Source organism: Musa acuminata, chromosome BXJ2-5, assembly GCF_036884655.1.
Source record: "Musa acuminata AAA Group cultivar baxijiao chromosome BXJ2-5, Cavendish_Baxijiao_AAA, whole genome shotgun sequence".
Lineage (NCBI taxonomy): Eukaryota > Viridiplantae > Streptophyta > Magnoliopsida > Zingiberales > Musaceae > Musa > Musa acuminata.
Genome location: NC_088342.1, coordinates 13,522,856 through 13,550,364, shown reverse-complemented (window position 1 = coordinate 13,550,364; position 27,509 = coordinate 13,522,856). Strand labels below are relative to the sequence as shown.

General features: G+C 36.3%; 1 protein-coding gene and 1 long non-coding RNA gene across 2 annotated transcripts; one reads left to right on the top strand and one right to left on the bottom strand.

Annotated features, from left to right (window-relative positions):
- Window positions 1-1,568: 1,568 nt before the first annotated feature.
- Window positions 1,569-18,663, bottom strand: LOC135612536 (uncharacterized). Its single transcript, XR_010486992.1, has 4 exons — window positions 18,415-18,663; window positions 18,220-18,343; window positions 1,794-2,032; window positions 1,569-1,694 (listed from the first exon to the last, which is right to left on the bottom strand). It is a non-coding gene; the product is annotated as an uncharacterized LOC135612536 (long non-coding RNA).
- Window positions 18,664-18,753: 90 nt separating this feature from the next.
- LOC103985111 (catalase isozyme 2) lies at window positions 18,754-23,379 on the top strand. Its single transcript, XM_009402721.3, has 8 exons — window positions 18,754-18,964; window positions 19,427-19,523; window positions 20,895-21,172; window positions 21,592-22,368; window positions 22,441-22,530; window positions 22,740-22,807; window positions 22,893-22,986; window positions 23,094-23,379. The coding sequence occupies exons 1-8, from the start codon at window positions 18,950-18,952 to the stop codon at window positions 23,151-23,153; spliced, it is 1,479 nt and encodes a 492-aa protein (XP_009400996.1). The 5' UTR covers window positions 18,754-18,949; the 3' UTR covers window positions 23,154-23,379.
- The last annotated feature ends 4,130 nt before the right edge of the window (window positions 23,380-27,509 follow it).

Below are 27,509 nucleotides of genomic sequence, written 5' to 3'. Positions count from 1 at the left end.
CCTTGTCCAGGCCATAGAATTTGTGAAGAGCTTAGCAGAAAAGAAGACAACAATTGCCAGTTCTACTGCGGTAACGGAGAATGCCTTTCATATTTGTTCGGTCAGCGTGACATCCCAAGCTTATCCAGCTACACTCTGGGTTATAGAAGAGCTGCAAAAACTCGAAGCTCGTGTAGAATCATTCATCAGTTTCAACATGCCCTCCATGACAAGGGAGATGATTTGCAATGGATTGAGACTCTCATCTTGCTAATATGTATGACGACATTGAGGATCTTCTTCGCCTTCCAGGCATCTGACAAGGCCTACTATTCTGCTCCGACCAGACGAGATGGTTGGAAGAGGATGCGGATGGATTAATGAGGTTGTTGGACCCTTGTGGTACCACGAAGGATGCAGCCACCACACTGAAAGAGCATGTTCAAGATCTCCAGTTTGCACTTCCAAGAAGATGTGACATCTCTACTGGAGAAAAAGTGCAGGACTACACAGAGCTCAAGGAAGAGTCGTAAAGATTTGAAGCGAATAAATGGCAAATGTCAACCGGTATCTCTGACCTCTGAACACTCTGATCTTTCGGTGTTCTTGCAAAAGTCAAAAGCTAGCTGGTGGTCTTTTGCCTCGAAGGGCATGAGAGTGGCATGCATGTAGGACTCATGAGAAATATGGGAGGTGGACGTCTCCCTTACATGCAACTCTTAAAGATGCAGATGCTCAGAAGGTATTGGTGGTGCAGAATCAACAAAAGACAATTGAGATCGGTTTTGGAGATGTTGAGGGTGGTTTAGAATGCTTGTTTTGGAGACTAATCCGAAACAGGGTATCATCAACTTATTAACATTCTCATCCCCTAGATGTTCATCTGAAATGTATGTTTACTTTGTATGAGATAATAATACCTTTCGGAGATCATATAAACTGCACAATCCTAACTGGTTCCTAGAATTTATTTCTATCATACAGAATGATGCTAATCACAAGCCATCTTGCACATTTTTGTTGTTGGATATCTTTCTAAAAAAACATCGAATAGTTATGGTAATTGTATACATAAAAAAAAATTGAAGTTTGTGCGCCCAAAGGTAAGAAATAACTCCTATTCATGCTTAAAACATGATTGATGGGTGGTGGGCTATTGCATTACTAGCTTTCTTTTGGATATGAAAGGGCCTTACAAGTTCCAACAATTAAGGATGTCTAAGAACTGCAGCTATCTTACAGCCACTGTAATTGTATGCTAAATGATAAAGAAAGACTATTAAATTGTTTCTCATGCGGACTGCCTAGCTGTGTGTCCAAGCATACCTTAGACATGAGGCAAGGAATCGAGGGAAACAATCATTTGTAGTGATTCTTAAAACCCAGGAAAGTTGGCCTTTTCTTATCTGAACGGTAAACTTGCTAGAAAACATTATCAACAAACAGATGCAGGTGAATGAAAGATTTAATTGGATCCACTCGAAAGAATTGCTTTTATATTTACTGCCCATAAGATATAATGGACAAATTTTGACTTAACCATCACTAAATAAGTATGTATATACGGACAGAGTACACTTATAAATATTGTATAGTAACAAACATAGTAATGATAAGGCATCATTGTTCTGCAAGATCTAGGATTATGAAGTTGTGTCTGTGAATAAGATGCAGCTACAGCTGATGGTTGGCAAGATCTTGTTCATGACGATGACCTGAGAGAATATTAGGAAGAAAAATCAGCAAAACTAGTGCATTTCTAAAACTTTGGCGTTGCATATGGAATATGTGGTGCTATGTTTTGGAAAGCTTACCAGATCAAGTACCAAAATGCTGATAAATGAAGGTGCCGAAGATGCTTCATGTTTCCTGATATTTTGAACAGATGCTTCCTCTAAAGAAATAAAAATACAGGAAAAGCATGCTCCATATTTAAAACTCTGCTGCTTGATAATTGCTAGACAACTGCTGGAACACGAAAAACACCAACGGTGTGCATGGACTTGACAACAAAGATCAAGTAGTAGCTATCTGATTCGTCCAGATTCAACATCTGTTGTGGTGCAAGCCGAGACTCAATTATAATACCGATGGAGAACAATTTTTCTATGACTGCACAATCAATTATGTTCCTTTTACCGAACTAGAGAGAGTTAAATCTGCATCACAGCAGGTGAAGATAACATGCATTGTAAAATATTTATACAGAATAATTTATCATTGACAACACAGTTATGAGATCTGTGACTTTCAACACAAGTGAGCAAGAGAACCCACCTTTTATTGAGATGCTATACGACACACTTGACTAATGAGATTAGATGATGTATTTTGGTGTAATTATCCCACCTTTTATTGCCAAGATTAGGTTCTATTTGGTAATATGTTTCTCCAGAAGGCCCATGCTACAGATATTTGATAGCGTAGCTACTTTTCAACCTTGGTTTTCCATTCAAGATACCACAAAAGCCTTTCTGTAATGGTGGACGAGCAGGAAGTCAGGTGAGTTGGGGAATATTAATCATACTAATAATAAACATTCTGTAGGTTATATTTCATGTCACCTAAACAGAAAAAAGTGTATACCATAAGTATACAAAAGAACCAAAGCACAAACACCAACTATTGTTTTTCTGTCCTCCAAACATGTAAAGCACACATTACTGTTTGATCTGTCCATGACGGGCACTCTCCCTAACTCACAATCAAACCTTTGCTGGCGAAGGCTCATGGTGGATGTGGATCCACTCGAAATATTCAGAAAACTACCTATATAGGAAATCAATAAAAGCATGGTGCTATATAATTGCAGAATCATCGTACAAGTTGAACATTTATCAGGATTCTGGCTCAGTCTAGTTGGATAAAGCAAAGAAAAAAGAGCTACTCTTTTTTGGTGGCCCCCCAAATGAGCTTTCTATTTCATGCAAGTCTCAAAAGTCAGTATCGAGTACAGGAAACTACATTATTGTCACTTGGTAACCTGAGGTAAAGATTGTTGCCTCCTAATCTTTCCAAGTTAGTTTCTGATATAAGCAAGGCAAGTCGGACATAAAACTTAAAGGTGGACTTAGGTGCCACAAGAAAGTTCCACTTTTGCAATACAAACCATTGATAATAAGTTAGCTGATGCAAAGATTGAACGGTAGGAATTAAACTTATTAAGATATCATTAAAAATTATATTGTATCAAAAAAGAGATTCATTATATCAAGGAGAAACACGTAGAGACAAACCAAATTGACTATTGATTCTCGAAAGAATTTAAAAAAAATAAATAATTTATTTTAAATATAATTAATATAATGTATTTACGGGGACTATATAAACCCCATATGTTTGATCATAAAACATATAGAGTTTTTGAAATTATAGAAAGTTTTGAGATAAACATAAAAGAAAGTTTTGAGAGAAACATAAAACATTTTGTCCATATCATACTCTTCATTTATGTGATAGAAACTATCGCCTCTTCTCCTAGTACCATCCTAACTCCAAATCCTTATATTAATAAAAGAAATTATGCTACACGAAGCATCCAAATAAATATTATCTTAGGCTCCTAAGATATATAGAAGTTTGTAGAAAATAGATTTGTTGAACCTAAGTCCAACAGAAGGAGAAAAAAGAGAAAAAAGCTATATCCATAATCTATTAAAGGCTTAATGATACAATATTCAAGATTATCGCTCTAGTAAATACTTTAAAAGGCTTGGAAAATACTTTAAAAAGTATTTGGTAGTATGGATAAAGTAAAAAACCTTTGTTTATAAGTTTTAAGAGATGAGTTTAAAAAATTACAACAAGATACTTCTGAATCTATTTCTGATTACTTCTTAAAAATTATTTCTATTATTCATCAAATGAGATAAAATCGTGAACAAATAAGTGATCAAAGAGTAATATAAAAATATACTAAAATCTCTAGATCCAAAGTTTGATTTTACTACTATAGTAACTAAAGAGTCTAAATATTTGAAACAAATATTTTTAGAATAAATAATGGGTTTTCTTCAAGTTCATGAACAAAAGCTTATAAAAAGATGATAACAAAAATCTATAGAGGCACTACAAACTAAGCTTACTTTTTAAAATTTTCAAAGGTTAATGAAAATCTTAAAGAGGAAGAGTGATAGAACCAATCAAGAATCTCAAAACAATAAAGGTGATGGAAAAACTCTAGCCAAAGAGATCGAGGTTATAGTTGATAATGTGGACAAGGCTGTGCACAAGATAAAAATTTTAAAAAGTCTGACTTATAATACTATGTTTGCAAAAGGTACAGACACTACTCATTTAAATATCATTATTGTTGAATCTCGGATTTTAATGATGAAGTCAATTGTCATTTGTTTATCTAATCTATATATTGAGAAAAGTGTGCAGGATTAACTACGATGGCAGCAAGACATACAGCAGGTGTTGAGCCGGAGTCAAGACCAAGATCATGTTGGGAGTTCGAGAGTTCGTCGGAAGTCTGGACATTTGTCGGAAGTTCTACGGGAACCATCCGAGAAGTCTAGGAGCTTGCCAAAGAAGCTCGTCGGAACTCGCCAAGAAGATCGTCGCGAAGTCCAAGAGCTTGCCGGGAGTTTGCCGGAGCATCACCGAAGGTTCATCGGATGTTTGTCGGAAGTTCACCGGAAGCTCGCCGGAAGAGCGATTAACGCACCGGAACATAAATTGCAGTAATGATGTCTTAATTATCGTAGTTAGAGTTTAGATTAAGTTAGGATTGGGAGGTAATCCCACAAACTTAATTAGAGGCCAATTGGGCCTTTAATAGACCCAAATTGGGCCGAATGAAACAGCTCATTCAAATCCATAATTCATGGCCGGCGATGGCACCGCCCAAGAGACTCGATCTCCCAGGGATTATAGGCGGTAGTACTGCCCTTGTCAAGTGGTGGTATCGTCGGCAGTTATTGCTGTCAGCGGTGGTACCGCCTGCGCTTAGTCTTCGAGCGTTGTTAGGCGGTAGTACCGCCCAGACTAAGTAGTAGTATCGCTCAGTGTCCAATGACAGGCGGTAGTACTGCCCAGTAATAGCGATAGTACCGTTATGACCCCGAAAATCTGGGAATAAACACTTTTAGGCTTCATTTTCAAACTCATTAAGGCCTATATAAACCCCACCCTTTCCTGCATGAAAGGGCAACAAAAAACTTGCTTTAATCTTGAGTCTTTGAGGCCTTAAAGTATTGTAAAAGCTAGAGTTCTCCTCCTTTCTTCTAAGTGTTGAGATCATTCAAGAGAGGAATAAAAAGTAAGGGTTGTCTCCTAAGCCCGTCAAAAGGAGAAAAACTATAAAATGGTGGTTGGCCTTCGCCTATTGAAGGAAGGCCTCTAGTGGACGCCGGTGATCTCGTCGGAGGAGGAAGCCAATAGTGGATGTAGATCACGTTGATCGAACCACTCTAAAATCTCGGTTTACATTTACTTTGATCATCTTTCCTTTATAAGCAAATTGTCTCTCCTCTTTACTATGCTTAACTACGTCTACTTACACTTTGACGTAAACATTTTTTGAAATCTGTTTTACTTGTACGAAAGCTTTACGAAACTGACATTTTTCAGTTGTGTGATTTGCTGCAAATCACACAACTGAAAGGTTTTTCAGTTGCTGATGTTTTTCAGTTGCTGCAAATCACCTTAGTCTTCTCTTGGTATTTCATGAAAGGTTTCAAGTTTAAAGTTATTCTAAAAAGGGATTAAGTTGAAACCATTCTTGTTGAATTGACTTTAATCGAAATAAGTTTTTGAACTAGCAAAAGTTTTCCGCTGCACTAATTCACCCCACCCTCTTAGTGCGCTCTTGATCCTAACAATTATAATCCTAACAATCAAGATGATAAGGCAAATTTTGTTGAGAAAGAAAAAAAAATCAAGTTTTGCTAATGACTTATGATAATTTAAAGAGAGATCTGTTTATGACATGATATCTAGATACGGGAGCTTCAAATCACATGTGTAGCATCAAAGAACTATTTTCTTAGATATAAATTATTCCGAGAACATTACATTTGGTGATCTGTCTCAAATACCAATAAGAGGCAAAGATAAAAAATTTTCTTGAACTTAATAATAGCAAAGAATTATACATTTCATATGTTTATTATATTCATAATATGAAAAATAATATTCTGAGCTTAGGATAGTTACTTGAAAAAGGTTATGATATTGAGATTAAAGATATAATTCTTTCAATTCGAATAAAATATTAATCTCATATGTAAAAATGGTGAAAACATTAATCTCATATGTGAAAATGGTGAAGAACAAAATATTTTCTTTGCATTTATATATTTTTTTATCAGTTAAATTATTTTATGATTGATATTGAGGATGTTTCTATATACTTACTTAAATTTTGAAGTTTTAAAACTTCTAGAGAAGTTTAATATGGTGATAGGAATGCCAGGAATTAATCATCCATCAAAGTTATGTGAAATATGTGTCATAAGCAAGCAAGAAAAAAAGTATTTCAAATTAAGAAGAACAAAAAGAGCGACTTATCTAGTGCACTCATATGTTTATGGCCCTATCAATCTAGTATCACTTGTATAAAGCAAGTATTTTCTTATCTTTACTAATAATCATAGTGCCAAAAATTAGGCTTATATGTTAAAGAAGAAGAAAGAAGTTTTAATCAAATTCAAAAAATTTAAGGATTTAGTTGAAGACAAAGTGATTATAAGATTAAATATTTAAGAATAGATAGGAGATAGGAGTGGTGAATATATATCAAATGAATTTAATTTTTTTTCTAAAAATAATAAAATTTTACATCAATTTACTATGACATACATACCTCAACAAAATAGTATCTTAGAAAGAAAAAATATGACAATATTTAATATGGTCTGATACATGTTAAAGGAAAGAAGAATTCCTAAAGAATTTTGAGGAGATATTGTTACTTATGCAGTTTATTTTCTTAACAGGTTTCCAACAAGACGAATTAGTAATGTTATACTAGAAGAAGTATGGAGCTTACAGAAACCAAGAGTCGATCATTTGAGAATCTTTAAAAGTATTATATTTGCCAAGATACCAGAAGAAAAGAGAACAAAACTTGAGGATAAAAGTCAAAAAATGTATCTTGTTAGGTTATGCTAAGAATTTTAGTAGTTACAATCTCTATAATCCTATCATAAATAAAGTTATGTCGTTAAGAGATGTTGAGTTTGATTAACAACAGATTTGAAATTGGAAAAGTGATGAGTAGCATAAGAAAGCTATGGCTTCAAAATAAGATGATATAATATGAGCAAGCACTAAAAAGTCTTTGCTTGAATCATCACCTAGATCGGCTAAGTCATATGATTCAAAGAGTCCAATTGTAATAAAGACAAGAATGATTCAAGAGCTATATGATATGACTCGAAGGATCTTTTTTTTTTATCTTTTTACATGATATGATCTATTAATCTTCAAAGAAGCTTCTAGAGAAAAAAAAATGGTGACAAGCTATAAACGAGGAGATTCATGCTATTAACAAAAATCATACATGTGAGCTTACTACACTTCTAGAAGACCACCAAGCGATCGGTGTTAAGCATATCTTCAAAAAAAAAATACATAAAGGGAGGTGGAGAAATATAAGACATGATTAGTTGTAAAGGGATATAAATAGCAATACAAGATCGACTATAAAAAAGTATTCACACTAGTTGTTTGATTAGAGAAAATAAGATTACTTATTTTCTTAGCAGCTCATGTGAAATGAAAAATTTTACAAATGGATGTCAAATCAGTATTTCTTAATAGAGTTCTTAAAAAAGAGGTATATGTTCAACTACCCCTTTGTTTTATTTTCATGAATAAAAAGACAAAGGATACTGTTGAATCTCGTATTTTGATGATGAAACTACTTGATATATGTTTATGATTTAATCCGCGTTTTGAGTGACGCAGGATGTTTCGATCTGGATGAGACAATTAAAGCAGGAAAATCATATTGTGCCGGAAGAACATGTCAGAAGATTGGACGTCAGGCCGGTGGATCGGTCGACGTATCGACAGAAGGCTTCGGGTCGTGGACTCGGGCATCGGGCCAAGAAGAGCGGGTATTGTGCCAAGGATATCGGAGTTGTGGAGTCAACAGGCCGATTGGGCAATAGGCTGCAGGAAAGGACGATGCGCCGAAGAATCAGACGAAGCGTCGAGGGACCAATGACATGCCGGACAACTTGGTTAATTGCTTAGGATTAATTGTCTCGATCGAAGTTTTTGTTTTCAGTGTGCAGGATTAACTACGATGGAAGAAAGACATGCAGCAGGAGTTGCGCCGGAGTCATGACAATGATCACGTTGGGAGTTCGAGAGCTCGACGGAAGTTCGGACAATCGTCGGAGGTTCTGCGGGAACAAATCCGAGAAGTCCAGAAGCTTGCCAAAGGAGCTCGTCGGAACTTGCCAAGTGGATCGTCGCAGTCCAGGAGTTTGCCAGAAGTCCGCAGGAGCATCACCGAGGGTTCATCGGATGATCGATGGAAGTTCGCCGGAAACTCGCCGGAAGAAGCGAGTGACGCACCGAAGCAAGCTGCAGAATATGTCTTAGGAAATAATCGTAGTTAGCACTTTGATTAAGTTAGAAATGGGAGGTGATCCCATTAGCTTAATCCTGGGGCAATTGGGCCCCTGAAGACCCCAAATTGGGTCGAATGGTTCAACCCATTCGGACCCAGGTTGCTGTGGGAGGTGCAACCGCCCAGGCAGGGAGGTAGCACCGCCCAGGCTATGTCTCCCAGCGAGACTGGGCGGTGCAACCGCCCCAACCAAGAGGTGCAACCGCCCAGGGCTCAGTCTTCGAGCGAGACTGGGCGGTGCAACCTCCTCTGTCAGGAGGTAGCATCGCCAGAGCTCAAGTTTCGAGCTTTGCCAAGTGGTGCAACCTCCCCAGTCAGGCGGTGCAACTGCCTGAGCTCAGTCTTCGAGCTCTGGCAGAGAGGCGCAACCGCCCCTGACAGAGGTGGCACCGCCCAGAGGCTCAGTCTTCGAGCTCTGCCAGGCGGTGCAACCGCCCCAGTCAGGAGGTGCAACCGCCTGATCCCGGAATTCCGGGATTTGATCGTTTTGAGCTCCAAATTTGAACTGGGTTGGGGCCTATAAATACCCCACCCATTCAGCACTGAAAAGAGACAGACCTACACCGAATTCTTGATCTTTTCTGTGATTCTAAGAGCTCAAATTTGTGTAAAGTTCAAAAGTTCTCCTCTTTCTGTTCTTCAAGTCTTGAGTTGTAAAGAGAGGAGAGAAAGGTTCTGTAAGGGTTGTCTCCTGAGCCCGTCAAAAGGAGTGAAACTATAAAAGGGCAATTGGCCTTCGCCTATTGAAGGAAGGCCTCTAGTTGACGTCGGTGACCTCATCGGTGGAGGAAGCCAAAAGTGGAGTAGGTCAAGACTGACCGAACCACTCTAAATCTCTAGTTTGCTTTTATTTTGAGCATTTTATCATTACTGCAAACCTCCTACATAGCTATTGCTCTCTGCGCTTTTACGAACAAGTATCTAAGTTCTTATCTTTCCGAATCTGCATTCAGACGTAAATCGGTGTTTTCGTACGATCTTTACATTGCAGTTTACATTTACGTTTTGATTCTATTTATAACTGCAAACTGTCTTCTGCGCTTTTACGAACGAGTTTCTTTGCAGTTTACGTTTACGTTTTGATTCCATTTATAACTGCAAACTGCCTTCTGTGCTTTTACCAATGAGTGTCTAAGTTCATATCTTTCTGAATCTGTGTTTAGACGCAAACTGCGCTTAGACGCAATCTGCGCTTAGACGCAAACTGCGCTTGTTTGCGTGTAGACGCAATCTGAGCTTAGACGCAAACTGCGCTTAGATGCAAACTGCGCTTAGATGCAATCTGCATTTAGACGCAAACTGCTTTTAGACGCAAACTGCGCTTAGACGCAATCTGAGCTTAGATGCAAACTGCGCTTAGATGCAAACTGCGCTTAGACACAAACTGTGTTTAGACATAAACTGCACTTAATCATAAGTAATCTTAGAATTGGCTTTTGCATCAAAATAGTTTTTATCGAACGAACGCAGCTTTCGTTTTTAATCGCTGAAAGATTTCCGCTGCACTAATTCACCCCCCCCCCCCTCTTAGTGCTCTCGATCCTAACAATTGGTATCAGAGCCCAGTATTTCTCATTTCGGATTTACACCCAAGAGAAATGGCTCTTCATGGCTTTCAAGAGGGCTTATCGGTCTTTCGTCCACCGTTGTTTAACGGATTGGAATACACTTATTGGAAAACTCGAATGAGAGTTTTCTTGATTTCTATGAATTTGGATTTATGGAATATCGTTGAAAACGATTTTCAACTTCCCTCTAAACCGATTAACGAATGGTCGGATTTGGAGAAGAATTATTTTTCTTTAAACGCAAAGGCTATAAATGCCTTATTTTGCGCTTTAGACAAAAATGAGTTCAATCGGATTTCTACGTGCGAAACAGCTTTTGACATTTGGCGAACACTTGAAATCACGCACGAGGGAACTAGTAGAGTCAAAGACTCGAAAGTTCACATTTTATTGCATGATTTTGAGCTTTTTCGAATGCAACCAAGCGAGACTATAGGCGACATGTACACCCGTTTCACGGATGTCGTCAATAGTTTAAGAGCTCTTGGAAAATGTTTTTCGGATTTTGAACTCGTAAACAAGATTTTGCGTTCTCTTTCTAAGAAGTGGGATTCAAAAGTAACGGCTTTACAAGAATCAAAAGATTTAAATATTTTTCCACTTGAAGAACTAATTGGTTCATTGATCACATATGAAATGACGTGCAATGCACGTGAAGAACTTGAGAACCACCTTCCAAAGAACAGGAAGGATTTGGGACATAGAACATTTGAAGACCACTCGAGCATAAGCTCAAGTGATTGTGAACTTAAACTACAAATGAAACAAAAATTAAAAAGTAAAAAGAAGGAACTACTTGCTTTGAACACAAGAAGAAGAACAAAATTTGGGATGAATCGAGCTCCTCCGAAGACGAGGAGAAAATCAACAAAGGCGAGGTGGCAAACTACGCCTTTACGCCTTTCGACGATGAGGTAATCAAAATGCCTTTAATTTACTTTGAAATTACATGATGCTTTTCATAAAGTATTTTTCTTTTTTATTTATTTTTCTTGAAAATTGCATGTTTAATGAAAATACAAACAATTAGGAATCATGCTTATCATTCTAGTAATTTTGAAAATAATCATAAAAATTGCACGTTTATGATAAACAAAATGATTTTGATTAAAAATACCTTATGAAATCATGCTATAAATACTATGCTATGATTATCCCATGCTTGCATCATCAAGAGATATATGAATTGAAATGATTACCATATTTGGAATGCTTATATGAATTGATGCTATGATTGCCAAATTTGCATTATGCCATGTTTGCATCATGCGTTAAGATGTCAAGAACTTGTATCGTAATTTTACACATTGATATCTTACCATGTGATGAAATGCTACAATTGATGAACACTTGAAATGTAATCCTCTATCTTATTGATTTTTCAATAAATCTATGCTTGTCATATATGAATTTATTGAGTGTAATTTTGAGGATGATTTCAGATTTGACATATGCTTGATTCATATTTACGACATAAGATACACTTTAAATATGAATCATGCTTCAATCATGTTAAATGCTTCAATCATTTTCTATCTCTAGAGTTCTCGATTTTGATGAAATACAAGTGATAAATTCATTTATGATATCTTGTAAGTCACTTGAATTATGAATGAGTTTTTCATGATGTGTTAAAAGAATCACTTAAAAAGAAAATGCTTTTCCCATCTTATCGAGATTAATGATTTCATGATATTGTGTGAATCTCGAAATTGATTTTGATGAAATAGTAATAACGTTATTCATGTTATGAATCTTAAAAATGATAATATGCTTCCTGTGATAATATGAATACATGAAACACTTATGATATAATTTTTATACAATTCCGTGTATTCATAAAATATTTATCTCATCATCCAATAACTCTTCTTGATATTCCTTATGAGATGAAATGAAATAATGCATGAAATACAAATGAGGAGTTAATGATCATGCATAATAGGATTTAATGAATTCTGACATTTAGATACCATCGTTTGAATATCTATGATCATGTTGCCAAAATGATATATCATGAATGCTTGAATATCATGTTTTATATGCTCATGATAATGATTGATTTTTCGGTATCATGCATAAAAAAATGAAATGTAATGTTAATGAATTTGTGCATTGAAACTATAATGATGCACAAATAAGAATGATTACTAACCTTTGTCATGATTTAAAAATTGATGTAAAGGGTTTTTCCCTTCTTTTTGACAATGACAAAAGGGGAGATAGCTAGCTTGCACAATTCAAGAAGAAAGCAAAAATTGCACTTCTCAAAAGAGAAGAAATTGCTATCTTGAACATCACCAAGAAGTGCTATCTTGCAAATCTCAAGACACACAAATGCAATCATGCAAAATTTGTAATTTTGCATATCATTAAAATTTATGATGCTTTGGTGATTATGCATGTTCTAAAATGTTATAAAATTCACTAGCTTGCATGATGTAGAACTTAGCTATATTGAACATCACCAAGGAATGATATCTTGCCTATCTCAAGAAGCAAGAGTTGCCTTCTTGAACATCTCAAAATTGCTAGCTTGCGGGCCTTAAAATTTTTTACTAGCTTGTATATAGTAAACTTGCTATCATACTACCATGATGATGAGCATGCCTTATCTTCATGATTATATTTGAAAAACTATGGCAAAAATATGTCCGAATGATTAAACGTGTTAAAATTATTTTTCGGACTTTTTTGATTGAATGATCAAATCACTTGATTGCCATAATGATTTTACACAATTACTTGCCATGATTACATGTTGGAAATTATGTGCTTGAATACAAAAATTTCCATGATAATAAGCATGTTTTACCTTCATGATTGTAATTGAATATCTCTAGTAAAACCCTGTTCGAATGTATGAAAGTGTCAAATTTCATTTTCGGATTTTCTTGATCCTAAAATTGGATTTTCTTGATACATTATCCTCTTCCAAACTTAACAAACATATGTCATATCAAGTTTAATTCACATCATTGATTTTTGACATATGGAATCATCTAGCAAATGCACTTATCATGTGAAAAATATTTTTCGAGAAACATATTTGATGATTCCCTCTTATAAAAGAAGATATTTTTACATACAAGGATTTGACTCACTTACATATCTTAATCCTTGCAAAAATGAAGTGTGCTTTAATATCTTATCGATTTGAACTTCACATATGGCTTTCCTCCTTCATGAAAAAAGATAACAAATAAAAAGGAAGAAGCAATAAAAGCTATCTCCATGTCATGTTTTCCTCGAGATGTTTGCATAATTGGTATCCTATCACTCACTGTTGAAAAATGACATGAACCAACTTATGGCATCGCACTTATATTTAAAATTTGCTTATATCGTTCTCCTTGTTGTTGATAACAAAGGGGGAGAAATATATAAATTGATACTATGAGTGTCATATTTGAAGAATATGAATAGATGTTATGAATGTCATATTATGATGAGATATCAAAAGCAGCATTCATATGAATAGGTACTATGAATGTCATATCATGTTAAGATATCAAGAACTTGAATCGCAATTTTACATGTTGATATCTTACCATTTAATGATAGCAAACTTGCATGATGATAACAATAGATATTATGTTTTCATGCAATGAGTTAAACTTATATTACAAACACTTGATTGCGGTACTTCTCCTTTTTGTTGATGACAAAGGGGGAGAAGTATGTTGATGACATGACATGTTATGCATAAGTTTATGATGACATGTTGCTTGGATTTTTGAATCCAAGAGTTTCTATCAATATGGCATATTGATAGGGGGAGTTTTGTTTAAACTCTGGGAGTTAAGGTTAACTCCGATTATGATGACATGTTGCTTAGATTTTTGAATCTAAGAGTTTCTATCAATATGGCATATTGATAGGGGGAGTTTGTTTAAACTCCGGGAGTTAAGGTTAACTCCGTCATCAAGTAGTTGTCATCATCAAAAAGGGGGAGATTGTTGAATCTTGTATTTTGATGATGAAACTACTTGATATATGTTTATGATTTAATCTGCGTTTTGAGTGACGCAGGATGCTTCGATCTGGATGATACAATTAAAGCAGGAAAATCATGTTGTGCCGGAAAAACATGTCAGAAGATTGGACGTCGGGCCGGTAGATCGGTCGACGTATCGACAGAAGGCTTCGGGTCGTGGACTCGGGCATCGGGCCACGAAGAGCGGGTATTGTGCCAAGGATATCGGAGTTGCGGAGTCAATAGGCCGATTGGGCAATAGGCTGCAGGAAAGGACGATGCACCGAAGAATCGGACGAAGCGTCGAGGGACCAATGACATGCCGGACAACTTGGTTAATTGCTTAGGATTAATTGTCTCGATCGAAGTTTTTGTTTTCAGTGTGCAGGATTAACTACGATGGAAGAAAGACATGCAGCAGGAGTTGCGCCGGAGTCATGACAATGATCACGTTGGGAGTTCGAGAGCTCGACGGAAGTTCGGACAATCGTCGGAGGTTCTGCGGGAACAAATCCGAGAAGTCCAAAAGCTTGCCAAAGGAGCTCGTCGGAACTTGCCAAGTGGATCGTCGCAGTCCAGGAGTTTGCCGGAAGTCCGCAGGAGCATCACCGAGGGTTCATCGGATGATCGACGGAAGTTCGCCGGAAACTCGCCGGAAGAAGCGAGTGACGCACCGAAGCAAGCTGCATAATATGTCTTAGGAAATAATCATAGTTAGCACTTTAATTAAGTTAGAAATTGGAGGTGATCCCATTAGCTTAATCCTGGGGCAATTGGGCCCCTGAAGAACCCAAATTGGGTCGAATGGTTCAACCCATTCGGACCCAAGTTGCTGTGGGAGGTGCAACCGCCCAAGCTATGTCTCCCAGCGAGACTGGGCGGTGCAACAGCCCCAGCCAAGAGGTGCAACCGCCCAAGGCTCAGTCTTCGAGCGAGACTGGGCGGTGCAACCTCCTCTGTCAAGAGGTAGCACCGCCAGAGCTCAAGTTTCGAGCTCTGCCAGGCGGTGCAACCTCCCCAGTCAGGCGGTGCAACCGCCTGAGCTCAGTCTTCGAGCTCTGGCAGAGAGGTGCAACTGCCCCTGACAGAGGTGGCACCACCCAGAGGCTCAGTCTTCGAGCTCTCCCAGGCGGTGCAACTGCCCCAGTCAGGAGGTGCAACCGCCTGATCCCGAAATTCCGGGATTTGATCGTTTTGAGCTCCAAATTTGAACTGGGTTGGGGCCTATAAATACCCCACCCATTCAGCACTGAAAAGAGACAGAACTACACCGAATTCTTGATCTTTTCTGTGATTCTAAGAGCTCAAATTTGTGTAAAGTTCAAAAGTTCTCCTCTTTCTGTTCTTCAAGTCTTGAGTTGTAAAGAGAGGAGAGAAAGGTTCTGTAAGGGTTGTCTCCTGAGCCCGTCAAAAGGAGTGAAACTGTAAAAGGGCAGTTGGCCTTCACCTATTGAAGGAAGGCCTCTAGTTGACGTCGGTGACCTCGTCGGTGGAGGAAGCCAAAAGTGGAGTAGGTCAAGACTGACCGAACCACTCTAAATCTCTGGTTTGCTTTTATTTTGAGCACTTTATCATTACTGCAAACCTCCTACATAGCTACTGCTCTCTGCGCTTTTACGAACAAGTATCTAAGTTTTGATCTTTCCGAATCTGCATTCAGACGTAAATCGGTGTTTTCGTACGATCTTTACATTGCAGTTTACATTTACGTTTTGATTCTATTTATAACTGCAAACTGTCTTCTGCGCTTTTACGAACGAGTTTCTTTGCAGTTTACGTTTACGTTTTGATTCCATTTATAACTGCAAACTGCCTTCTGCGCTTTTACGAACGAGTGTCTAAGTTCAGATCTTTCTGAATCTGTGTTTAGACGCAAACTACGCTTAGACGCAATCTGCGCTTAGACGCAAACTGTGCTTAGACGCAATCTGAGCTTAGACGCAAACTGCGCTTAGATGCAAACTGCGCTTAGACGCAATCTGCATTTAGACGCAAACTGCATTTAGACGCAAACTACGCTTAGACGCAATCTGAGCTTAGACGCAAACTGCGCTTAGATGCAAACTGCGCTTAGACGCAATTTATATTTAGACGCAAACTGCATTTAAACGCAAACTTCGTAAACTGCGCTTAGACGCAAACTGTGTTTAGACATAAACTGCACTTAATCATAAGTAATCTTAGAATCGGCTTTTGCATCAAAATAGTTTTTATCGAACGAACGCAGCTTTCGTTTTTAATCGCTGAAAGATTTCCGCTGCACTAATTCACCCCCTCCCCCCCCCTCTTAGTGCTCTCGATCCTAACAGATACAAATTAAAGAGAGATCTTTATGGGCTTAAACAAGCTCTGTAAGCATGAAATTCTCGAATAGATGCTTATTGTATCCAAACAAGTTTTTTTAAATGTCCATATGAATATACTCTCGGTAGGAAATTTAACTCTGATAGAGATATCTTGTTTATATGCCTGCATATAGATGATTTAACTTTTATAAGCAATAATAGTTCTATGATTAAATATTTTAATTACTCTATGAATAAGGAGTTTGAGATGATCGACTTGATCCTAATGACTTATTTCTTTATATTCAAGTTATACAAGATAATGAAGAAATTTTTTATCTCATAAGAAAATTATGCAAAGGATATTCTAAAGAATTTTTCATGGAAGATTATCACCTTACAAATACACCTTAAAGAATTTTTCATGGAATATGGCACCATGTTAACAAAGGAAGATAAAGATAAATACATTAATTCAACTTATTATAAAAGCTTAGTTGGAAGCTCCTAAGATATCTCATTTAAATATCTTATATAAGCTTAGTTGGAAGCTTAAATAACTTATTATAAAAGCTTAGTTGGAAGCTCCTAATATATTATTTGGAGTTAGTTTAATAAGTAGATACATGGAAGCTCCTAAGATATCTCATTTAAATATCGCTAAAAGAATTTTATGATATACTAAAGAGATAATTGAGTATAAAATATACTATTCATCATGGAGCTTAGATATAGTGATAATAATTGGACCGGAAACAGGAAGAGTATAACTAGATTTGTATTTTATTTTTGTGAAACTATATTCACATTGTCTTCAAAAAAATAATATATCGTTGCTCTATCAAATTGTGAAGTAAAATATATAGTAGAATCTTTTTATGTTTGTCATATTACGCTTTGAAGATTACTTTAGGAACTTTATATGTTATAGGAGAGGTTAACCAAGATTTATGTTGATAACAAATTTTATTGTCTTAACCAAGAATCCAGTCTATCATGAAAGATTGAAGCATATTGATACAAGATTTTATTTTATAAGAGATCATGTCAAAAACAAAAAAGTAGAACTACTTCACAAATGAATAAGTGGTCGATATATTTATAAAATCTCTCAAATTTAAAATATTTTAATAACTTCAAAAGAAACATGATATGTTAAATGAAATAAGTTTGGAAAGAATGTTAGAATTAAACTTATTAAAGTATTATAAAGAGATTCATAAGAAAAACATAAGAAGTTCATTACAAGAGAAACACAAAAAAAAAAAAAAAACCAAACTGATTCTTGGAAGATTTTTTGAAAAAGAGTGATTCATTCTGAATATAATTTATATAATATATCGAGGACTATACAACCCTCATGAAAAAAGATTTTATTTTTATCCTATCTCTTTTTCTTATTTAGTTATGAAAAAGAAAAAAAACGTGGGAAAATGACAACCAGTCACTATAATCAATCATGCAGCAATCCAGAAGCGGTGATCAAATTAAGGTAAGGTAGCATAACTCTGGTTAACTCATCCATTCATACCCAAGATGCAAAATGAACAGAGTGAGAAAGGAGAATGCGATTTTATGGATATAAAAGAACAAAGAATTCATGGAACACTTAATTCTGTGGCTATCAGTCGCTATTAAGTGTTTATGAAGCTTTAATATAGGAGACATAGTCTTTGATGCCACGAACATTTCACATGGTGAAACTAAATATATCAAACGCTTAAGATTGTTTCAGTAGAAGCGAGAAGATTTTTTTTTTCTTTCTTTCTTTTTCGCTGATTTCTTGAAGTATTAATGGCGTCCACAACTCTTCAAGCTAACCTTGTTGTGGTTTACCATTTCGGAAAGTGTTGTCTTCTTCCCTCTACGCACGCCGTCCACACTGCCCCCATCCCTCCATCGTTGGCTCCAAATCCCTCGAATCTGCTCCACAAACCGACGTGCCCTTTAACGAAGAGCACACAATCAATCCAAGGGTTAACGAGACACTTGGAATGCAACGCGTCAGACACTCACCGGTGGCACAGAGATGGTCGTAGAAATGCCCTAAAGAGATAAGACTCCACCGGTGACTCCTGTTCATAAAAAATACGCACGGATTAGTAGGGAAAATGTTGAGGTGGATACCTCATCCTTCAAGCCTTTTGTGGCTCTTGAGCTGCCGGCCCTCTTACAGCCAACATTACGGCATATATCATTGATGGTTTAGCTCTCGATCTAACGATTAGAGTAGAAGAAACGGGGCGATATGTTTGCTCACAAGTGATCAATCCTGCACGCAACATATAAGAACAGTCCAAGAAGAAATCAAGGCCCGTAACTTGCTTTGTGGTATCTCATGTTCCAAGAAGCGAACACAGTACACGCAATCTTTTCCCGTCAAGTGGGGACGCGTGTCGACAAGTAGGGCCACATGAAACGCGCCAACCGGTGGCCTATATATACATGCCTTTCCCCAGCACCGGCGAAGGTAGTCGTGTGGCCTACGCTTTCGCCCGTCTCGTTGGTCTAATCTGATACAGAGCGAGAGAGAGCGATCGAGTGTTCTCGCATGGATCCCTACAAGGTGCGTTTTTCTTTCTGTCCGTCGATGATGAAAGATTGGATGTTGAACGGGTTTCTTTTCATGGCCCTCTTGTTTTGCTTCTTGTTGATGGATTGTTTGGTCTTGCATTCCTTTTGCCTCTCAAGCCGATTCCTCTGATAATACTCTTCAATTTTCTTGATTTGCGGGCGCGATTCCGGAGTTATCCTGCCCTTTATTCGATGCTGATGACGCTGAGGTTTCGACCCTTCACCTGATTTCTACTCTTGTTTCGTGATTCCTTTTGTTCAAGATTGGATTTTGCGCTTCATGCCATAGAAAATTTTGGTTCCTTTTTCTTGTCGCCAAGTTGTTTCTTTTGCCCTCGTCTCTGTTGTTTGATCTTGCGGCTTCGAAAGCTTGTGTTTTTGTCCTGTTTGATTCAATTGACATTTGGATGGTTCTGTCGTGCCCCACTCGTAATCGGCGTTTCATATGCTGCAGTTCCGCCCCTCGAGCAACTACAACTCGCCCTTCTGGACCACCAACTCTGGGGCACCCGTTTGGAACAACAACGCCTCTATCACCGTTGGATCCCGAGGTAATTGAAGAGTTCTTTTGCTTGCCTGATTGATTGCATTTGTTGCCTCCGTTAGCCTTCCACTATATCTGGTTGGTCTCTGTTCCACTTGTTTGTCAAGTTCGAAGACATGGTGTTTCCGAAATTTGTTAGTCGATGAAGAAACTTCATGCAGTGATGGATTTGTGGTTATCACCAATGGAAAATATGTTATTTGTTTCTGAACAGTCCACCAGTCTTGGAAATGCAAGGGACCTTAGTATAGGATGTCATAATTGCAATTCTAACAATCAGCTGATTGTTCATGTTTCTTGGAGTAATATTATAATTTTTTTTGTAGAGCTAATCCTTTGACAAATATTTCTGTTGCCAGTCATATTTCATGTTTTGAAATTTGGAAAATTATTTTATATCAGTAATATTAGGAACTTTTATTTCCACAAATAAACATGATCATCTGCTAAAAGCTTTTCTCTAATATTATGTTATCATTGTTTGTGGCATCCAAGCAATAATAAAACTAATTCAAAACTCATAGCAACCAAGGATTGAATTTGTGTGAATATATTATTCTATTTATTAATTTACATATTAACTGATTATTTTCTGTTTAGATAAATGGCATCTATTGCATGCAAGGATTTCTATAATTCTCTTTTATTCTTGATATTTATTAAAATTCATATGGCATACTGCATATAAAATATGAATCTGTTTGTTTAGTTTTAATAAGTATATCAGTTTTATCGATGAGGTTATTGACTATAGCTCGATGATATCTTGGTTATGTAACATCCCCCAAAAAAAGGAGCAAATTATACATTGTTCCACATGGACAGGAAGAAAATTTTGATGTCTAATGGAATGAGGGAGAAAATTACCCAACTCTTTTTTAAATAAAATTAGGATATTTAGATATCCACTGTTAAGAAGGTTTGCTGATGCGCTTAACCTGTAGGACATCCTGACACTGTATACAGTGTAGTTTATTTCAACATTATGTGATTTGAATGCATCATCAGCTCATGACTGACCGACAAGATCAATGCTTATCTGAACATTCTTAAGGCTCGCAATATGTTAAGCTTGACGTAAGTTATTTCACAATAAATTTAATATGACGGCAAGGTCGCTCTGTAATAATAAGTAGCCTGCAGCAACTATGTATGTAGTGGTGCCAATCGAATCTAATGGAGTCTGGTGCTTGGAATGGTTGTGGAATCCAAAGTAAATTTTTTAGCGGATTAGCTGATGTCTAGATATGTACTGTTTACAATTGTTTGCTTTCTGCACACATAGTAGTAGCAAGATTTTTATTGTCATAAATCAGTCTCAAAATACAGTGATTGCTGGTAATATTTGACTCAACTGTGTCGTCTTCTTGTTGAAAAGGACCTATTCTCCTCGAAGACTATCATCTCGTGGAAAAGATTGCTCAGTTTGACCGAGAGCGCATTCCGGAACGTGTTGTCCATGCCAGAGGAGCTAGCGCCAAAGGCTTCTTTGAGGTCACTCACGATGTCTCTCGCCTAACATGTGCTGATTTCCTTCGTGCTCCAGGGGTGCAGACCCCAGTCATTGTTCGCTTTTCAACTGTCATTCATGAGCGTGGGAGTCCTGAAACATTGAGAGATCCCCGAGGTTTTGCAGTGAAATTCTACACTAGAGAGGTAAACCCGACCAGTATGCCTCTAATCGTTTTATGTTATCAGTTTTCTACAGTGAATAAACCAATTTTCCTTGGCATGTTAGTTCAATTTTATATAATCATCTGTTGCTCCATTTTTTCAAGGCATTCATAGGTGGTATGAGAATTGACTCTTTAAAGATCCAGACCCTTTTTTTTCTTAATATGATTACTGATTGGCATTCTTTGTTCTTCGATTGCCAGCTGACTTAAGATGATTCTAGTTTGGCAGTAGCAGTATTATTCATTGCTCTTTAACCAGTAATTTATGCAAAATGCATTAACATACAATATTGAAGTAACAAACCAGGCATTCATATCAGACTGCGGACTCGTAGGATGAATCTATGCAGAAGTTAGAATCATGCTAATGCTTACTATTGTAAATTTACTTTGCTCCAGGGTAACTTCGATATGGTGGGAAACAATTTCCCAGTGTTTTTTGTCCGTGATGGGATGAAGTTCCCTGACATGGTCCATGCTCTCAAACCCAACCCCAAGTCCCACATTCAGGAGAACTGGAGGATCCTTGACTTCTTCTCGCACCACCCGGAGAGCTTGCACATGTTCACTTTTCTCTTTGATGACATTGGTGTTCCTTTGAACTACCGTCACATGGATGGCTCTGGTGTCCATACTTTCACGCTCATCAGCAGGGAAGGGAAAGCTACCTACGTTAAGTTCCACTGGAGACCTACATGTGGAGTCAAGAGTTTGCTGGAGGAAGAGGCTGTGATTGTAGGAGGCAATAACCACAGCCATGCCACCCAGGATCTCTATGACTCCATCGCTGCTGGGAACTATCCAGAGTGGAAGCTATTCATCCAGACCATGGACCCTGATCACGAGGATAGGTTCGATTTTGACCCACTTGATGTCACCAAGACATGGCCGGAAGACATCTTTCCTCTTCAGCCGGTTGGGCGCATGGTCCTGAATAAGAACATCGACAACTTCTTCGGAGAAAACGAGCAGCTTGCCTTCTGCCCCGCACTTGTGGTTCCTGGAGTCTATTACTCGGATGATAAGCTTCTTCAGACCAGAATCTTCTCCTACTCTGATACCCAGAGGCACCGTCTCGGACCCAACTATCTGATGCTTCCGGTGAATGCTCCCAAGTGTGCTCATCACAACAACCACTATGATGGGTTCATGAACTTCATGCACAGGGACGAAGAGGTAGTGTCATATTGCTCCAACCTTCATCTCTGACTTTTGGGACATTCATTAACATATATCTGTTTCTTTCAGGTGGATTACTTCCCATCAAGGTACGATCCTGTTCGACATGCCGAGAGGTTCCCAATTCCAACCCGTGTTCTTACCGGCAAACGTGAGAAAGTGAGTCTCTTTGATCTAGACCTCGTGCTTCTGTAATAATAGCAACTAGTTTTTGTGGTGTAAGCATCGTTATGAATTCTACTATATTTGTGAGTTGCATCTCTCTCTAGAGAATCAACACATTGTGTAGTGAGTCAGTAGTGTGATCCTAATCATCTAGGTTCCGATGGAGCTTAAGATCTAATGTTCTTTGTGCTTGGTGAATTCAGTGCATGATTAGCAAGGAGAACAACTTCAAGCAGCCTGGAGAGAGATACCGCTCTTTCTCTCCTGACAGGTCTGTACCCCAGACTACAGTTTTGCAGGATGCATATAGTATGCACTGGATTTTTACGTGAGTGGAATTCCAATGTTCATGGCAGGCAAGAGCGCTTCATCCGCAGATGGGTGGAGGCTCTATCTGACCCCAAGGTCACCCATGAGATACGCAGTATCTGGATCTCTTATTGGTCTCAGGTCAGATTAGCTTCCCACTCGTGTTCTTTTCTTGTCGAGACCTACTTTTTGTTCTTCTTCTTCTTCTTCTTCATGCTAACATCCTCGTTATTCCCTGTGGAGTACAGTGTGACAAGTCTCTTAGTCAGAAGCTGGCAACTCGTCTCAGTGTTAAACCAAGCATGTAAAACTGGTTTCTTATGGTCAAAGATGAGAGAGAGAGAGAGAGAGAGAGAGAGAGTTGTGATGGATCCAAAAGAGACCGGTAATTATGCCATATTTCATATCAAATGCATCTGGATACATTATGCAAACTTTTGTATGAATAATGTATAAGAAGTTTTCCCAAAAACTGACGATTGTATCATACTAAGTACATTTAAATACATTATGGAAGTTGATGTTGTAATTCTATGTCATGTATTTGTTGATGTTGTCTTTACTTTTAATTTTTTTTCTTAATAATAGTTTGCAAACTGCTTTTGACTTAAAAAAAAAAGAAGATTATTGAATTAATTTTTAACTTTGGTTTGATTGGGTCGAGTCGAATCTTAAAAGGCTTATTTAATTGGCCTGTGGATGGTTTGGCATAACAACAAGCTCATTATTAGCATAACAACAAGCTCAATTGAAATAAGATTTGGCTACCAATTAATTCTCTGGTTGAATGTTAAAGTTGGGGTTTGATCGGGATTAGTCCTTTCCTTCGGCCTCTCTGAGAGAGTGAGGGGTGGAGGCAAATAAACCCCGTTGCTTTTGGTTTGTACTCTTCTTACAAGGACGAACGAAGCGAAGCGAAGCGAAGCGGTCATTCAATCTTTGGACGAACCAAACAAGGTAAACAAGTCCCCACGTCCATAAGCCCGCCCTGTTCGACCTCATCTCTCCGGGTTTCTTTCTCACCCACTCGATCGCTTTGTCGTAACACTTGGCCATGAGAGGAGGCAAATATAAGGCCACAACGTCCACCAAAGGCAGGTACAGGTGAGACACTCTTGTGAATGAGCCGGTGACCGATAAACCCAATTTTAGTTTGTACTCTTCTTACAAGGACGAACGAAGTAGCCATGCAACTTTTTTGCCTGCGACCATCAATGGATGCAATGAATAGTGTTGTGTCCCACGTATCGATGACGTGTTAAATACGACAATGCAATGAGCATTAGTAAAAATATATCAACAAGTATCCAAGACGTTAAGGAATATATTATAATTTAATTAAAATCGGATCCCGATAAAACTCAAGATAATTCAATTAAACTGATATAAAATATTGGATCCGTTGACCCATATATATATATGTATATATATATATATATATGTATATGTATATATATGTATATATATATATACATAGATATATATATATACATAGATATATATATATACATATACATATATATATACATATACATATATATATATATATACATATATATATATACATATACATATATATATATACACATATATATATATATACACACATATATATATATATATGTATCTAAAATAGGCTCGAGTAAAGGGTTAATTTTTCTAAGTAATCTAATCTATATTTTATTAATCACCGTGTACCTCAATCTTCTTAATAAGTTTTTATTAATGATATTAAATCTATCTAGTTTTATAATTTTTTATCTTATAAGATAATTATGTCATATATATATATATATATATATATATATATATATATATATATATATATATATGTAAAAGTTTAGTAATCAAATCTTATATAGCATCATCATATCCTTCTAAGATATATCAATCATATTTTACGTATGAGATAACTAAAGAAATAAACACATTGTCATAATCTCATTTTTAAAGCATTAGCTTTATTAAGATGATAATTATTTATGAAGTAAAATACTACTTGGAATATGATATAAGTAATTTTACATTAAATAGTAAAAGATATTCATAACTCTTAGGGATAATAGATATATTGAAATTTAAAAAAATAATGATAATAATCTCATGATAGGTGACACTAGTGGACTAGATATCCCATTATCCTAGGAAAAAAAAACCTTGATCCTTTTTAAGTGATACCTAAGATGTCATAAATTATGTTATCTCTGATAGGTATATAATATCCTAAAACATAAATAGATAATTTATCATTTTTATTTATATATAAATTATTGTAAAATATTCAGATAAGTTCACTAATTTGAATAATAGGAAGGACATTTAAGTTAGTGAATCATTGAATAGTCTCCAATTCACCTAAATCCTCTAGGTCCACATATTTTTTTTCTGAATAATCTCAAATTCAAACTAAATTTTATAGCATTTTCATAGGAATTAAATAGGATGGAGTTATAGGTTTATCTATTTTTCTCTTGTAGGTGCCATGAGGACTATAATATTTATTATAAAAATAAGAATAAGAACAAACTTACAAGTTGAGAATAAGAGGAGGTTTTAGAGATTACCCTTTGTCTTACTCTTGCTAAGTTAAAACCTTTTTCTTAATCACCAAAAAGAGTGACTGAGTTCTTAACTTGATTTTTAACCTTATAAAAGGAGTAAAAGTCCTCAGCTTTGTGTGAGTAAAGAGTACTAGGAGAACTTAATAAGAAACCAGGAGGAAGAAAGAGAAAGAGGGTTGTGGAGGAGGTTTAGAGGGAGGAAGAAGAGGGTTAGGAGATAGAGAGGCCAATTGGGGTGAGATAGAGGAGAGGAGAGGGATTAAGGTGGTTCTACGCTAGTCCTCATTCAATGGTTTATATAGGTTTAATATATCTAATTATCTTATAATAAAATCAAATTATTCCTCTGATTTAGTAAAAATATTCACTAGCATGTTTTATGTTAATAAATTCTAAAGGTTTATCCTGATTGCTTATCTGATTCCTAATGAAATGATGTATGATATCAATATCGAGAATGTTGAATAGGATTCCTCGATAAACAAATTACATTAGTATTGTCACACTTTATAAAGATATTTTTTAAACAAAGTTTATAATATTATAAAATATTCTTCATCTAAATTGCATACACATAATATGCATTTCACATAATAGATTTAGCTTCAGCTTTAGATTGCAGTAGAGTTTTGCTTCTGAATAATTTGCTTCTGAATAAGAAATAAGTACATGACCTAGGAATTGACTAGTTTCAAAAGTAAATTTTCTATCTATTCTATATCTTACAAAGTTAGCATCAATATAAACAATCAAATTAAAATATTTAGATTTAGGATATCATAATCTCATATTATTTTTTATAAATATCTAAAATATAAATTTATTGCTTTATAATAATATTATTTAGGATTAGATTGAAATATTATACAAAGTCTAATATAAAATAGTATATCAGTTATAATAAGGTATAATAAACTACCTACCATCTATAAGTCTTTTGATCAAAGTATTCTCGTTCAATGTCCATATCTAATTTAGTAGAGATACTCATCAGCATATGATAAGCTTAGTATTGTCTATGTAAAATCATTTTAATATATCAAAAGTATATTTGGTTTAACTAATGAAAATTTTATCATTTACTTGCTTAATTTATAATCCTAAGAAAAATGTCAATTCACTTATCAAGCTTATTTCAAATTATTGAATCATATTCTTAACAAATAATTCACATAAAGATTCGAACAAAAAATAATATCACCAACATAAATTTAAATAATAAAAATTTATTAATAAAATATTTTATAAATAATGTGATGTCGACCTTACCTTTTGAAAAGTTATTTTATATAGGAAATGAACTAAATCTCTCTTGCTAAACCCTTAAGAGCTTTCTTTAACTCACAGAGAGCTTTAAATAAATCATAAATATAATTTAAAAAAAATATTTTTAAATCTGGATGGTTGTTCAATATAAACTATTTTAGATTAAGAAAAATACTTGTGATATCTATTTAAAATAATTTAAAGATTTTAAATTATGCATAGATAAAGAGCATCTTTGTAACTTCTAACTCTAGTCGCTCGCATAAGAATATTTTACTTGGCATGTGATACTTGCGCAGTATTGATGGTGGGTTGTTCTATGGTTATGGTAGGCATGTCATATTCTACTTGGCATGGGATCGATTGTATAGTGCGTGACACGTCACAACTATAGAAAGGCGGTTCTGTTGGAGTTTTGGCTAGTTGATTGATTTGGTCGAATTGATATCGTGATCGGTAGTTGTTTCATATCTGGATGTGTTTGAAGTGGAATGGGTGCACTTAAATGTGTTATGAGAACGGGGTTTCTGAGGTATAGTGGTGATTACGAGTGCAGCTAAATTTCGTGTGGCTTGATCATGGAGTTTGTGAGTTGTCACTGGTAAATCTCACAGCAGAGACAGCTGACACTAAAAGATTGTTCGCAACTAGTAACTTTGTGAAGAATACTTAATAAGCATTTGCAGGCGTGAATTTTCGTATCAAAGCAATGTGTAGGAACAGAAATTGCCGACACAATGCCGCCATCTAATCTGCAGCACACTTGACTAAGTGGATCCCACATCACACTTGTTGAGTTGCTAATTCCATCTTTGCTCACTCTGGGTTCCGTATTCC